The sequence below is a fragment of the Toxotes jaculatrix genome, chromosome 13 (assembly GCF_017976425.1).
Source record: "Toxotes jaculatrix isolate fToxJac2 chromosome 13, fToxJac2.pri, whole genome shotgun sequence".
NCBI lineage: Eukaryota > Metazoa > Chordata > Actinopteri > Toxotidae > Toxotes > Toxotes jaculatrix.
The window spans coordinates 8,226,335-8,241,853 of NC_054406.1; the positions used below are offsets into that span (position 1 = coordinate 8,226,335).

The 15,519-nt window shown below is 38.7% G+C and overlaps 1 protein-coding gene across 1 annotated transcript; it reads left to right on the top strand.

The window, feature by feature from the left end:
* The first annotated feature begins 5,324 nt into the window (after window positions 1-5,324).
* Window positions 5,325-7,146, top strand: LOC121192138 (CD59 glycoprotein-like). Its single transcript, XM_041053711.1, has 4 exons — window positions 5,325-5,356; window positions 5,767-5,844; window positions 6,529-6,636; window positions 6,869-7,146. Exons 2-4 carry the CDS (start codon window positions 5,790-5,792, stop codon window positions 7,027-7,029), a joined length of 324 nt encoding a protein of 107 aa, XP_040909645.1. The 5' UTR covers window positions 5,325-5,356; window positions 5,767-5,789; the 3' UTR covers window positions 7,030-7,146.
* The last annotated feature ends 8,373 nt before the right edge of the window (window positions 7,147-15,519 follow it).

Below are 15,519 nucleotides of genomic sequence, written 5' to 3' on the forward strand. Positions count from 1 at the left end.
TTAGTTGCTTAATGTTTTGTTAACATGCTGCTCTTACCTTCTCTCTATTGTTTTAGTCAGCTACTGTTCCCTAGAAAGGACACAAAGAATTTTTGAGACAGATCTTAAACTGTTACTTTGTTCAGGTGGAACATTTTGTTTTTTGAGTTAAAGTCCAGAGATAGAGGTATGATGGGGAGTAGTAAAGGAGGAATCAAAGAAGAGGTGAAGTGGGACAGTGAAGGGTTGAGAGTTATTGAGGTGTTTCAGTGTGGAAGAACAATGAAGATGGAGGCAGGAAGGGATGAGAGAGAAAGTGAAAACACTGAGATTCAGAGACAGAGAGAGCAGATATGTCCTACATGCATGGACACTCAGGTCACTCCAGATAATTATACTACCTATGGCATTTTCTCTCTCTCTCCCTCTGTCAACCCCCATACATTTATTAATTTACTGTATTAACCCTCACACGCCTGAACACAAGTTTGCTCTGTGGACATTTGGACCCCAAAAGATCATAAAAACATAGGTGTCTCTCTCTCTCTCTCTCTCTCTCTCTCTCTCTCTCTCTCTCTCTCTCTCTCTCTCACACACACACACACTACATTATTACAACTACTGTACATGTATGTGAAGTTTAATTGGTATTACAGAGCTCTTTCGTGTTCATTGATTGAGTTAATTACGTCCTTAATGAGGACACTATTTCTTCCTATATCTAATTAAAGGATAGTTACACCACTTAATTGTCGGTGTCCTGAAAATGACCGGACAAGTTGAAAACTGCTGTCCTGTGGGATCTGAGCGTTTGAGTGAATGTCCTTACTTTGTCAGTGTTCAGGGATCTCTGTGTCGCACACAGGCTGGTGTGTTGTGCATACATGCAGGCTGAAGTAGGACATCACAGGTAACACTGACCTTGTGAGCATATAAAAGGGAAAATGTTATTATACAAGAGATCTTTGAAGGCAAACTGTAATATTAAGTAAAACATTAACGAACACTGATGGTATTTGGCCACAGAAAGAGCAGACAACAACAACTTTAATCATATACACACGGTCTAATGCCACAGTACTGCAGTAAATCCTCCTTCATGAAGGTTATAATGTTCACTTCTTGCAGTAACTGTTTTAGAGAAGTGCTAATTCACCCATATGGTCATTTTGGAAGCTGTGGTTTGTGGTGCTCTTGAACTGTATTGCTTTATACTCTAATGTGTTCTCTATTATATTTTAACCCCATTTAAATAATAAAATGAGGGTGTGCTTCAGCATGAGATACACAAAACATAAAAACATCCACGAAACATAAAGTGCTGTAAAATAATTTTTCACCCTCTCACTCTAAACCTTTGTCCGGAGGGGAAGAAGCTCAGGTCATGATACAGTACTTTTATTACTTACCTGAATTATATTACTCGAGCCTCTAAAATTGCTGCCTTGTAGGAAACGTGAGACAGATCAGGCAGAAATCATCTTAGTGGCCACTTTAACTGTGTGATATTGCTAGATGATGTCCCCTGTCATGAGATTTACCAAAACAAGTAATAACAGAAAAGATTAGTGGCTATAATCTATATTTTATAATATGCATGAAATTAAAATGCAAAAACATTGTGAAAGCAGTTACATATGGTGATGAGCCCACAAGGAATTATCACCTGAATCTGCAGCTCCTCTTGACTTTTGACAGTTCGTTGTTTAGAAGTCTGACCCAACACTTCTCTCACCACTCTCATAGCGTTGTTGTCAAACTAACTTGTGAACACAACTGTATATTTAGTGGCTAAAGAACCAGATATTTCCCTCAGGATTTGGTGATAATCTTGCTCCATAGCTGCTGGATGTGTAAAGAGGCAACTTTTTTGTTCACCATATCAACCCAAGGTTGATGATATGTTAATGTTGTGCATGCAGCTGGTTTCCGCTGCCCCCAAGTGGCCAAGAAAAAAACAAACTAACAAAAGAAATCAGTTCTTTCTTCTTCTATAATTTATTTTATGACTTAGTCCATGGGTTTGCACACAAGTCAAACAACAGGAAGTCTAATCATTCCTGATCTATTCTTTTTCATCCTACCTTTCTGCTGCATCATTTATCCAAGAACTGTAGGCCCCCCATCCCTGCAGAAGAAATTATAAATACTCACCGCTCACTTTGAATCAGCTCAACGGGGTGAGTTCTAACGTGTGCTTTATTCCCTGGATGAGGTGAGTAATTTTGCCCACTTGGAGCACAATTTGCATAATACATGTAGTCTGTGTAAATCTGCATGTATTTAGGACTTAGTATGGAACCTCTTTCATTTAGAGTTTCAGTTGGATCAGCACGTACTTGTGTGTGTGTGTGTGTGTGTGAGTGTGTGTGTGCGCGCGCGCGCGTGCTCATATACAGGTATGGTTTCTTGATTCATGGTGGGCTTTTTGTCAAGAATCCTCAAAAAGGCACCCATGGCACACACACCTTGGTCAAATGTTAATGATTTTTTAATTCATGGGTTTAAATCTTCAGGTGTTGAAACCTTGCAGTTGGACAGAAAACTGACTGGAAGAAAAGAACAAATGGTAATGACAGAAAAAGAGAGAGAGGGAATTAAAAAAAAATCAGTTAAAAATAATAACCATGTCATGGCCTGATTGGTTTGGTTTTCCCATATTTAACTCAGTGGACTGGGAAATGAGAGAAAGACAGAGAGAAATGGTGGCAGATTGAAGGAGAAAGCAAGAGAGGAGACATTTGAAAAAAGCAAAGAAAAAATGAAACAAGGCAGTGACTGAATGAAGGACAAGATGAGAAAAGGAAAAGGAAAGGAAAATTTCTCCTGTGTCCATGAATGCTCACCGATCAATAACTGCATCAATCTGTCAGCTGAAGCTGTCAGATCATTTACATAGGTCATCATTTGTGTGAAAATCTTCTTTCAAGTAATATTGAAGGAGCTGTTCCACTACTTGTGTATATCAGAACTGGACTGGGCAGTTTTCCTGAACCTGCAATGATGAAATTAGAATTAAACTTAACTGTAAAAACAAAAACATGGACTGGTGGTATGCGGAACAGTTATAGTTAAACATTACATAAAATCACAAACTGTTATTTCCCTTTTTTTTCATTTACTTTTATTTAGCAGTTACAAGCAGTATACAAAATTGACTTTCCCAGCTGTAGCTTGTATCTAAGATGTTGTTGTGAACGCTATTTACAAGTGGGAAACTGGCAATTATGGTAACTCACATCATCCCAGTGTCAACAGTTTCCTTGACATGTAACTAAAAAAGTAAAAAATCCTGCCCAGCTTATAGCAAACATCTATGGAGCTGAGGTGTGAGCACTGCAGAGGTACAAAGAAAACCCCACTGAAGCTTGAGTTGGCACCAGAAACAAATGAAAAGCGCTGGTTTGCCTCATTACACCAGGATTTAGCCTGGCCTCAGACAAGAAGTAATGAGCACCAGGACAGCCAGTCATTAACCTAAATACTGTAGCTGCAATGGCAAAGGAAAGTCATGTTACTTTCAGATAGCAACGTTTAAACCTCTGTGAGAAAAAGTGAAGCTTCCCCGAGGGAAGAATGATACACAATTATACTTAAGACTCCTCTGAATTAAACATAACAAGTGCCGGAATCCCAAATAATAATATTCTTTTTAATTCTTATTACTCATAACTCTTTAAAGACACAATTTTTAAGGTTTTATTTAACTTTTACAGGTTACAATATAATCTTATCTATTATTCATGTTGAAATGATCTCTGCACCGAGGCTAAAACTGATTCAAAAAGCTGCCGGTCCATAAAGAAAATACTTGGAGTAGAAAAACTGTAACATGAACTTTGATTTCATGCTTCTGGTGCGTGGATATGAGTGTGTGTGTGTCTGAACTCTGATTTCATGCTTCTAGTAGTCTCCAAAGCTTACACTGATCTGCAGAGAGAGAGAGAGAGATGGGGAAGAAAGAAGACTTAATATGAATTCAGGATTATAAAACTCATAACACCCGGAGGAGAGTTTCAGTCTTGATTGAATGTTTATTGACATAAAACCTGTGTCACTGCTGACAGGAGTGGGAGGCCGCATCATTTTACAGAGTGAAAACTTAATAATAAAAAACAGCTCTCCTGGCAGTTTTCATTGGTAATAAAAAACTACAGTATGACACACAGTATGGGGTTGAGGTCAAGATGTCTTGTGAATTCCAGGACCCGATTTGTCCTGATTCAGGTCTCGGTCCCAGTCAGTTAGTTTTAGTGTCTTCATTCATCTGTTGAAAACAAAGAACAGTTACTTTTTGAATTGAAAAGGTCCTTATCTTTCTTCAGGAAAGTACGTAGACTTAAGCCCCTTCTTACCTCCCTATTGTTGAACTATTTTACAATGTTAAAAAAGAGATTAAGTAAAAGAAAAAAATGATGTCTTTTTGTCCTTATCTGATGCACACATATGGTTTGTGGCATCACCTAGCCACATAAAGCACACATATCTTTTGTTGATGTTATTTTTGTAGCTTGAAGCAGGTGAAAGTTTGCTGTCAGTCACTGTTCTGTTTGTTTTCTTCCTCCTGAAGGGGTCTGTTATAACTCTGGTAGAGTTTACACTGATTCATTTCAGCCTCTCTCTCAGCAGGAATGTGCTGACTCCCCTCCTTCTGTGATGGACAGAGATATTACACAGATCTGACTTTAGGGCCAAAGCCTACAGCAATAACAGTTTGCCAGCTCACACCAATATGACTCCTCTGTTCAGGCAGAGTGGACATGTTATGAACTGGACCGTGAGCTCAACTGGTACAAAACACGCCGGTACTCACTTTATGTTGCATTATAAACCACTCTTTTACCTTTTTTATCTTTTTCCTTTTCCTATTTCCTTTTCTTCCTTCTTTTTCTCTTACCTAACTCCTCCTTGCTTCCTCCTTACATTCCTCCCTTTGATCTTCCTTGTTTCTCCCTGTCATCAAGAAATCTCTGGTTAATCATCTATGATAATATTACTGTGTTTTTCCACAAGCTGAATTACCACAATTGTGTCACACGTAATCGGTCATTCCCCTGCCTGCCCTCATTTTCTCTCATCTGTCCATTTCCAAATCAAACAAAAGCCAAATTACATGTCACCTGATGCAAAAGAAAACTTGGCTTTTCATAAGAAATACAGATAATAAGGGTAAGAATCATAAAAAAAAATGAGTATGAGTACATATCTTCTTTCTCTCTGTTACATAAACTTTGCACTGTGTTGGTCAATTTGTAGACAATGAATCAAATTCACACATAGACTCTGAACCCAAACAAATGGGCTGTTTACTTTTTCTGTTGCTGTTACAAAAAGGCTCTTCTTCATGGGTTGAAAGTCATTTTCTTCCAATTCACAGGTGAGTGTCAGATGACTGCAGCTCTACCAATTTGTGGCGAAAACGTTTATTTCATAGCTAAGTCAGTAAAAATTAATACTCCTTTATTTTTAGTTCCATTATTGGAAGGAATTTCCTTCACATTAATCATCTCTGTAAGTTTTGTAAATTTGTTTAACAAAACAGTGGTAATACATAACTCCAGACAGTACTGCAAAGCAATAAACCAGACTGATTTTGCTTTGTGAAAAATCTCTTGACCAATGTAACAGTAAGAAAGATACAGAGGTGGTATGTGTGCAAATGTCTATCTTTTTTGTTTTTTTTGACTCCCCATGTGTTATTCCTTTGTTACCTCCACAAAATTAATTCTCTGCCTTTTATCCTGCTGTGACAACACTGGAAACTGTGCCTTTTGTTTTGATTTTCAGACGTGACAGTGCTTTCAGTCACCATGAGGAGCTCTGTGGTGTTTTGCCTGGCTGTCAGCTTTGCCATGTTTGGATTTGGTAAGAAAAAAGGAAGGCTGAAGAAAAAACGCTTTCAGAAATGCTTTTTTTTTTGGTTTTGTTTTGTTTTCTCCTGAAAAGCACAAGTGGGGCTAAGTCAGAGAGATTACATGTTTCATAAAGAGGACACGCAACAGCCTGAAGAAACATTTTGGCAGGTCAGAGTGCAGGTTGCATGTGTTGCTGAGTCTGCGTCATGAGCTTCTAGTTCCCAGTATTCAGAGTCAGTGGCATAATATTCATTCATATTACAATTGGTAAGTTCGTAGCCTAAGGTTGACGGAGTTCTCCTTCAATCTCTATAGCCCTCGTTACATGCATGTGTAGTTCAACTCTTTGAGCAAATATGCAGAGTTTAAAATGAATAACCTTTGTAGTATTTCTGTCAGCACTGTCTGAGAAAATGGACAACAAAGGCCTTTGTGCCATCATCTGCTACCTCAGGCTCAAGGGCTTATCTCCCAAGGAGGTCCCTGAGGACATGGTGGCAACAGGATGGTGTCCCTTTCTTACTGCATGGGTGCTGAATCGATTGTAGCACAGAGAGCCTGGACGTTTGCCTTGCACAAACACTTTTTTTTTTCTTTCTTTAAGACAGTATCTCATTCATTTTTTAAACTAGGTAGTCAATCCTGGGACCTATGTACCTAAATAACCTGAGCCAAATGAACCCTGTCTCTACAGGCCACTCACTGGAGTGTTACTCCTGCCCTGACGGCTCCTCCAGCAGCTGTGAAGTCAAACTGGAATGTAACCAAGGTGAAGACTCCTGCCTCAAACTCACCAGTGGAGGTAAGCATAGTAAAGGAAACAAAGCTTGAGAAGTGTGCATTAGATAGGACTGGACAAGTAATACAACAACCCGGGGGTTATTTAACACTCATCATTCAGGAGGAAAACGTCTCTGAATCTGTCTGATATTAGTCTTTCTCTGAAATGTTGCATGTACATTACAGGCATTGTTTTCTGTTAAACTAAAAGCCCACAAAACTCATGCTGTGCTTCTCTCACTGTCTCCCCTCAGAAAAGACTTACACTGGATGTATAAGGTATACAGACTGTGACTTCATGACTCTTGCTCCCAGATACTCCCTCCCTGACTTCACCTTCTCCTGCTGTCAGTCTGAACTCTGCAATGGCCAAGAATTAAGTTTCTTGGAAAAATTAAAAAAAATGTTTGGTTAAGAAATCAAAAATAAGAAAATACAGTGGAATTCTTGATCCACATTTGTAGCACTAAATTACAGTTTATGCTGCAAAACATAGTTAAACACTCAACAATAAAGTCTTGGATCCATGAAACGCTTTGGTTACAGTCACTGCTTGTTAGATTTGTTGCTTTCTAGAGGAAACTGTGGACTTTCATCTACTGACACAGGGATCTACGAAGCAACAGTGACATGTTTGACTGAACTGATGCTGGGGGGACATAGACAAGGAAACTGGAGAGATCACTGATCCAGTCATACTGGTGCAGTTTGCTACAGCACGTGTCTTTCTACATTCATCCACACTGCATAAAAAGCTGATTTGTACTGAGGTTGGAACGACTTTCTGTAAAGGCCCCTCTTCATGAAGAACTTTTAAATCATAACAATTATACATAGAAAAGTTAATAAATCAGTAATAATCCTTTCATGAAGTAATTATAAACAGGAGTGAGAACAAGTTGAGTTGCCCTCAGTCTAGATTGGACTATGATCTAACAGTGATCGCTTACCATTTAGCAACATAAGGGATGAACCAAAAGGATTCTTTAAAACCTGGCAAATCAAAATTTGTTTCCTATTTTTGGGAAGCCTCTACTTTAAAGCTCCATATTTAACATTTTAAAAGCAGTGCTTTATATTATATATTTAATAAATAGTTTATTACACACTATAATGTAGTTGCAAGCAGATGTAAGTGTTAATTAATGTATTTGTTAACCACTGTGACTCCTCCTGTGGATGCCCGTAAGTGGAGGCAGGTGACAGATAATGAATCATAAATGCTATGTAGGTTGACTTAAAGTGTTACCCATGTGCCTACTGTTCCTTAAAGTTATTCTTATTGTGGCATATAACTGATCAATATTTCCTAATTAAATTATTTAAAACAAGTAATTAAGCAATTACTTACAAATTTATAGAAGGTACCTTATTGGAATTCAGTTTGTTTTACATCTTTAAACGTGCATTGGATTTTAGTTTGGTAGTTCAAGGCAGCTTTGAGCTAAAACAATTAGGTGACATTCACCATCTCAGGTGATTGACTTTATACATCACTTTGCTCCTTATTAATCCACAGTGTGAAAAAACTCAAATGGATGGAGAGACAAAGAAAAACAGATCATGCAGAGAGATGGGTCAACACCATGATGCTCTTTGTGGTTCAGTGGGCTGCAGCACAGACCATTTCCACTGAGAGCCGTGTGTGATGGCTGGATTCAAACCTATGATTTCAAAACCTCTCAGTGAGAGTCTTAAACCCACTGAAGCACAACAACAACAGCCTGAAAACAGTCCGAGGAACCACATCAAAGTCCAGGACTGTACAACTGTCTGCAGCTGTCCTTGAATAATAATTAAAATCACACTGAGTTTCTAAACAAGCTGCAGTATTCCCCTACAGCCAATTATAGGATAATGTGGAGAGGACAGAAAAGAACGTGTGAGTGTGTGTGTGTGTGTGTGTGTGTCTGTGTGTGTGTGTGTGTGTGTGTGTGTGTGTGTGTGTGTGTGTGTGTATTGGGGCCTCTTTCTGCAGCAGTGAGTAAGTACAATGTCTTAATTTATTGACTTTAATTAAAAGAAGGACGGCATCTGTTACCTGAAACACTGTGTGTGTATATGTGTATGTGTATGTGTGTGTGTGTGTGTGTGTGTCTGTGTTGTTCTATCCTCATGAGGTCCTGACAAGTCACAAAATGAGATTGAGTGAGGGCATTTATGTTGGAAAAAAAATATATATTTTAACTTAACTGAAGTAAAGCCTTGTAGGGTATTCTGTTATATCAATGTGTGTCGAATCATGATGGCATTGTGCGCAAAATGAGTGTGTGTATGTGTGCATGCTACAACCCTGTCCAGGTGGCTAGATAATTAAAAACATTTCTCACACTTGATTTTACATAGAAATCTCAATGCTAACATCTGGCCAAGCAAGAGAAGGACAGACCCTGTGTGTGTGTGTGTGTGTGTGTGTGTGTGTGTGTGTGTGTGAGTGTGTGTGTGTGAGTGTGTGTGTGTGTGTGTGTGTGTGTGTGTTCATACACGTGTTCTTGTATTTGTGTGTGTGTATGTGTGGGTGGGTGAAAAAGAGACCACAATGGCCTGTATTGGGTGGGATTAGTGATCCTTTGGTTATGTAATCAGAAAAATGAATTAACAAGATACATGTTAACATATATCGTGACCTTGAGAGCTCAATGCATTGCAACTGAAGAAAACATGCACAAAATGTCATGGAAACGTGTCACATTTCAGTAACCACCAAACACTTTCTTCTTCATTTGTAAAATGGAAAATGGTTTATCTGCTTGTCAAAGGTACGTGTCTGTGCTCAGAAATCGTCTGTAAAGATCGAAGAATATTTCAGAAGCAATGAGGGAAAAAACAGGAAAAAACTGATGTCTCAGCCTGAAAGCTTGTTGTTTCAGAGTTGAGTGCATTTGACAGATGAACTAGTGGCGTGACACCGACGGAAAAAACAAGAGCTGACACGTTGTAAAACCTTTGTTCAAGCACTGAAATATATACTGAGCTGGATTTGAAGCCTAAAGCAGCACATGTGTTTTAGCTGAGATCCATGAACAGCAACCAAGGCCAGACAAAGAATTAGCTGCTTTTTGAGAGGTAGAAGCCTGTTTTTAATTAACAGCAGATGTTTTTTTAGGTGGTGAAACAAGAAGATGCCTCAGCAAATAATTGAAGTTTAACATTTTTGAGAAGTGTTCTTGTTCAGACTGTGTGACGCCTCAGGAGCTTTCTGTTTCTCCCTACACTCCTGCCCTCTTCTGTCTTTCTCTCTCATTGAATTTGAACATAGTTATTGAGACAGAAAACTGTTTATTTATTTTTAAATATCAGTGATTACAAATTTTGAGTTTCATAAGATTGTTAGTGTGTGGTCTGTTGCCATGTGCACTGGCGTGAGAAAAAGAAATGACAGTCCTCCCACTGCTGACGTTTTTTTTTTTGATTAATGCAACCAATTAAACTTGATTTAAAAAACTATAAAAAACTTCCTCTAAAAAACTATTAAGTATTTTGCTTGTGATTCTTCACTTTATATGCTGTCCAGAACTTTTTTTGTGTGTCCAGTCTTGTTAGTCTGTCAGGATATATATATTTTTTTAATGTGTCATCATCATAAAGTCTGTTCTTTACAAACAATATTTAGCAGAAAACACCTTCTGATTTAAAAGGAAGGAATAGATTTTGTTTCCTTATGAGTTCAGTCATTAAATACCCCGTGTCAGAAGTGTAACTTGTCAGCTAACAAAATGTATTGTTAATGGGCTCAGACGGCTAATTTAAGGTATAGTTTTGGCCAATGTGCCGATTCACCTTCTTGCCAAGTATTAGATGAGAATAGCATTCTGTCATTAAGATAAATATGGGGCTGGAGTTCGGAGTTGATTATCTTAGGTTAGCATAAAGACTGGAACCAAGGGGAGACAGCTTCAAAATTCAGAAATATGGTTACCTTGTGTGTTCAGATTAATAGGACCAAAATGCTAGGCCCTATATGTTTGATTAAACTTTAGAAATACAGAAAGCTAAAAATGACAAGTTGAACTGGTTGGATGAGCCTTAATAAATTAACTCATGAGCTTGGTGAATTTCTGAACTTAAACAAGAACAAAACTAGCTACGACATCAGTAAGTTTGATTTGACTTTTATAGTTACCTGCACTTCCTTCTTAAAATGTCTTTGATGTATCTTGATAATTAAAGAATTTTTGATTTTTTGTTGTGTTTGCAGGATACACACCCTTTGCTTAATTTTATATTAGATGATACAGTGTGGCTGCCTGTGTCAGGAGGCTGTTAAACAGTTGCAGCAAAGCCACAGGTTCACCACCTGAACGGATCTCTAATGAGCTTTGCTGTTCCTCGAAAATAGTCTTGTACGACCAGTTTGTAACTGTGCTGATCTGGTAATCAAGGCAGCAACTGGTTTTATTTTCTGTCCCTGTTGCTGTTGTACTGTTGCATAGCAGACTATCACCATGGAAACCAGACCTGTGGAGGGCTTTGTATAATTTTTGTGTATTTTTTATATATAATCTCCTCTAATCCTGGACCAATTAGTTTCAGGCCAGGACAGAGAGGAAGAGCATCTCTCTCTCCTTTCTTTGATGATTTTCTCTCTGTCTTCGATCTTCCTTTATCCAAATCTCCCTCTCTCCCTCTTTCTCTTCCTCGCTGTCCATCTAAATCTGTCTTCTCATTTCTTTCTGCATATTATTTCTCCAGCTTGTTTTTACACAACTGCTGCACACAGACACGTACATATGAACGCTCACACACCAGATCGTCCCACATTAATTTAGCTTCCTATTAATCCAATTAGTTCTAAGAAATTGTTGAATTGGTTTCATCTGTTCTCTCCTCTTGTCGCATTTTTTTCGTGTCCTCTTTTTAGTCCTTCCTTGGTTTTTGCAGAAAACCTCACTACTTCTACTATTGCTTCTACTTCTACTACTTCCAACAATAATAATTCTGTATTCCTAACAAAAACCACAGCAATTAAGCTGTGTGCATGGTTTTCACCATCACCCGCAGACTGAGTTGCGTTGCTTTTGAAAACTAATTTTTTCTATTCATTTATCTCTTTCTGTCTCTCTTTTTTGCTCTCTTGGGGGCCCTCAGGCATGTGTGTGTCAGAGATCCCATGGGGTGCATGTCTCCTGGGTATCTGCAACATGTACACGCTGGGGGGACACAGCACACACAGACGCACACATATATACACGCATTGTCTCAGTCAGGGGTACAGGCTCAGATCTGGGGGCAAGAAAAGCACAGTGGGAGTACAAGGGAAAAACGATTATACCTCTGAAGCTGACACACTCTCTCACACAAACAAATAAACACATGAAACTATACATTGGACTCGCACAAACACAGCAAACCAAACTCTGAGCTTTCTGCAGTGAAGTGAGATTCGTGCAAGCAGAAAAACACCAAGCTGACATTTACAGTACATATAAAACCATTTTCATGCTACTTAGTTTAATCTCACAGTTGAGTTTTTCTGTGTATCCAACAATAAATGAAAACTTAGTGGAGAAACCAAGGTTCATTAACCTCATACAAACATTGACTTACTACCATAAACATACATTTAAATTCACAGTTTCTCTCTCTCCCTCTCTCTCTCTCTGTGTCACACACAGACAGATTTTCTCTTTGTCTTGGTGATATGTAATGACCACTCAAGCATGGAGGGCCAAAAGACCTGAGGTCAAGGGTAAAGAAGGGGCAGAGACTTGCTGGTGTGTGTCTGTGTGTGTGCTTTCTCTCAGTGAGCGCAAACGGACTTCAGAGTGTGCATGCTGGCAGCATTATCAGCACTGAACTCAGATCAGTTCTCATCTTGAATCATTGCAAGAGTCATGTCTACTGAACCATGAGAAGACATGTCGTGTTTGTTTGTGAAACTGCAGCCATGTGCTGTTGCTGCATGATCTCACTCACTGTCTTTCAACTTTAAGAAATAAACACAAATAAGAGATGGAATGTGATGAAACATTCGAAATACAGTATTATTAACATATTTTCTGTATTGATTGGATTAAGGGTAAAATTTCTTTGTTTACAACTTTGATACGAGGATAAATTAAGGCAACTATGAATCAAATTCTTCAAAGATGTGTTTACGTTGACAAAAATTTGATTCCGGACTGCAAATGTTTGATGTAATTGTTTCTCAGTTGACAACAAAGAAAAAGACAGAGAGGTGAAGTCCTAGTGCGGCACACATGCACTCCCACCCTCCTTTAGTCCCCATATGGACCCTCTCCTGCGAGAAAAAGCTATCAGGGAGGCGTGTATGTGTGTTTTTTATGATGTGAGTGTGGGTGAGGAGAAGAGAGGCCAGTGCACCAGTCTGGAAATAGGGGACACATTAATCTTATTTGTCATAACCTGTCCCTTGAGACGCTTGGACCCCCTGCCCCCATACCCACCCACACAGACACACATACAAAAAAGAAGAAAACACACACACACAGACACTCCTACCTTACCAACAGTGGACCATGTGTGGACCACTATTTTTAATAATTTGAAAAAATGTTGTGGCTGGTTTTGTATTAGTGTTTCGTAACAGTTGCAAAAATCTTCCAGCACAAGAGTGGAGCAAAAAATGTGCACATGGTTTTGGCTTTGACACCTCACTTTGTGTGTTGGACTTAAAAATTCATTGAGGCTTGGAAGCATTCAACCCACATCCTCAAAAAGTCCAAATAGTCCTGTAACATGCTGAGCAATTTAGTTAAGGACTGTTTCACTCTTTTCCTTAGGGCCTTTGACAAATAAGCCTGCACACTTGATCCAGCCTGCAGAGGCAGCATTGTGTATGAACTCAAACACCTGCAGGTCCCCTCTTGGGTAAAATTAAAGTAACTCCATCAGAGGGTTTTTACAGACAATTATAGCACAATTCAAGCTATGACAAACAATGGAGCCCTGAAATGTCCACTTCTGGGGAGGTATGCTAACACAGGCACACACACACACACTGACCCCCTCCTGTGTGCTATCAGTATCTGCAATAGACAGAGAGAGTGAGGCTAATTACATGTGAGAGTTAAGACAGTGGAAACAAGACAAAGACTGTGCTGGTGTGTGTGTGTGTGTGTGCGTGCGTGCATGCGTGCGTGCGTGTGCGTGCGTGTGTATGTGTGTGTGTGTGCATGGCCTTTGTTTGGTATATAATATAATTCACTTTGTGTCCTTTGCTGTTACGACATCTCAGTAACACAAATTATTCTTACCCCTCATTAGCCCATATCGGTGTCCAAACTTTGTGTGTCCATCTCATTGTGTGTGTGTGTTTGTGTGGGCAGGACAAAGGGACATTATACAGACCTTTCTTTCTGTTTTCTCTCCACTTTATCACAGTACTGTTGTCCGTACTGTGCAACCTGCAACAACCTCAAAAGAAAGGAGAAAAGAAGTCAGAAATTATTCTGCTGTATTGCAGAGAACAGAATTTAGTTAGGAAGACGATAGAACCTATTTATTGTCTTTAGATAGCTCTCAAATCGTGTCATGAAACAAGTGAGATAAGGCAGCAATGTTCTTTATCTCTGCTATGCTATTGTATTTCTGTGTGAGATCTTCTAGGAACCAACAAACCCAGTAAATTAACCATTGGTTTATTATTTTAATTAATTAATTTTATTTTATTTATTTAATACTATCAAACATTGTCAAGGTGTTCAGTTTTGGCATACAGGAAATATTTTAATTGAAAATGTTTTTTTATTTTTAAAGAAATGCCAATAAATTGTTAACTAATGGTAACCGCTACATTCATAAACACAAACATAGTAGTTCAATTTGAAATTTTCAAAAAACCCAAAAAAGCCCACTTTAATTATTTTAAAATGTGGAAACACTTGTGTCCACATAGACCTCAAAAAAACTTATTGTGGCACAAGTTCTTTTTGTTTTTTTGTTTTTTTTAATGCTGATGCCCGAGGAACCTTTTGCAGACAAATTCTAAAAGGTACTCTTAGTGGCATCACTTTGAACGCTTATTTTGGTTTGATCAAACCAGTGACTTACTGTATTGTACACAAGCTGTCACATTTGTCACAGCTAAAAAATGATTGCACACCGCATGAGCCAAACATAAATCAGTCACTAATATGAAACATTGACAGTGACAACTCGGACTGAGTCAGCATTGAAGAAACACTGGTGACGGCTGTGCTGACCAAAAATTTTGTTTCCAGCATGAAAACATGCATATACTACACAGTTTACTGCATGCATGCAGAGCCTGAATAAATACAAGTTTATAGGCTGAATGAATACAAATCATTTCATTGCTGAGTTCACTGAGCGCACAGTAGCGATTACAAATGTATAGTGTACAAATGGCCAAAATAAGATGTAAAAAAAGAGGCACGCACAAAAAATGTTTCCCCCACTTATCTACTGGAATGTGTGTTGAAATGTTGCTTAATATTTACCTTTTGAGACACAGATGCCTTTTAACCTTAATTTTTTTCAGTGCACATTTAAGATTCAAGATTAATTTAAGATTAATCTCCTTTATACTGAGGTGGCAGAAGAACTTTCAGTGGAGAATATCTAATGAGATATTAAATAGAAGCAAAGGTTTTGTTGTTGGTTTGGTGAACCTACCCTTTAATATAGTGTGTAAGCATGGATTACGCTCCTTTTTGTCCCTCTCTCTCATCTCTCCCTCTCTCCTCATCTCACCCCATCTCTCTTCCCATTTTTTTTTGCCTCAACTCCTGCCTTCTTCTCCCTCTTCTTCTCTCTCTCTTCCTCCCCCCTCAGGCCAAATTGCAGATATCAGATTTCTCTCTGCTTGGTTCTTTTCAATTAGACTTGCCCATTCTCTCCAACCCTCTGTGCGTGTGTTTGTGTGCATATAAGTCATTGTGTAATTCTGCATTTAGTGTGTATGTATCTGTGTGTGACACCT

Excerpts from the sequence above, each read along its gene's own strand:
- LOC121192138 (XM_041053711.1), top strand. The coding sequence starts at position 5,790 with ATGAGGAGCTCTGTGGTGTTTTGCCTGGCTGTCAGCTTTGCCATGTTT. Across the intron at positions 5,845-6,528 it reads CTTTGCCATGTTTGGATTTG|GCCACTCACTGGAGTGTTAC; the intron begins GTAAGAAAAAAG and ends CTGTCTCTACAG. Across the intron at positions 6,637-6,868 it reads CCTCAAACTCACCAGTGGAG|AAAAGACTTACACTGGATGT; the intron begins GTAAGCATAGTA and ends GTCTCCCCTCAG.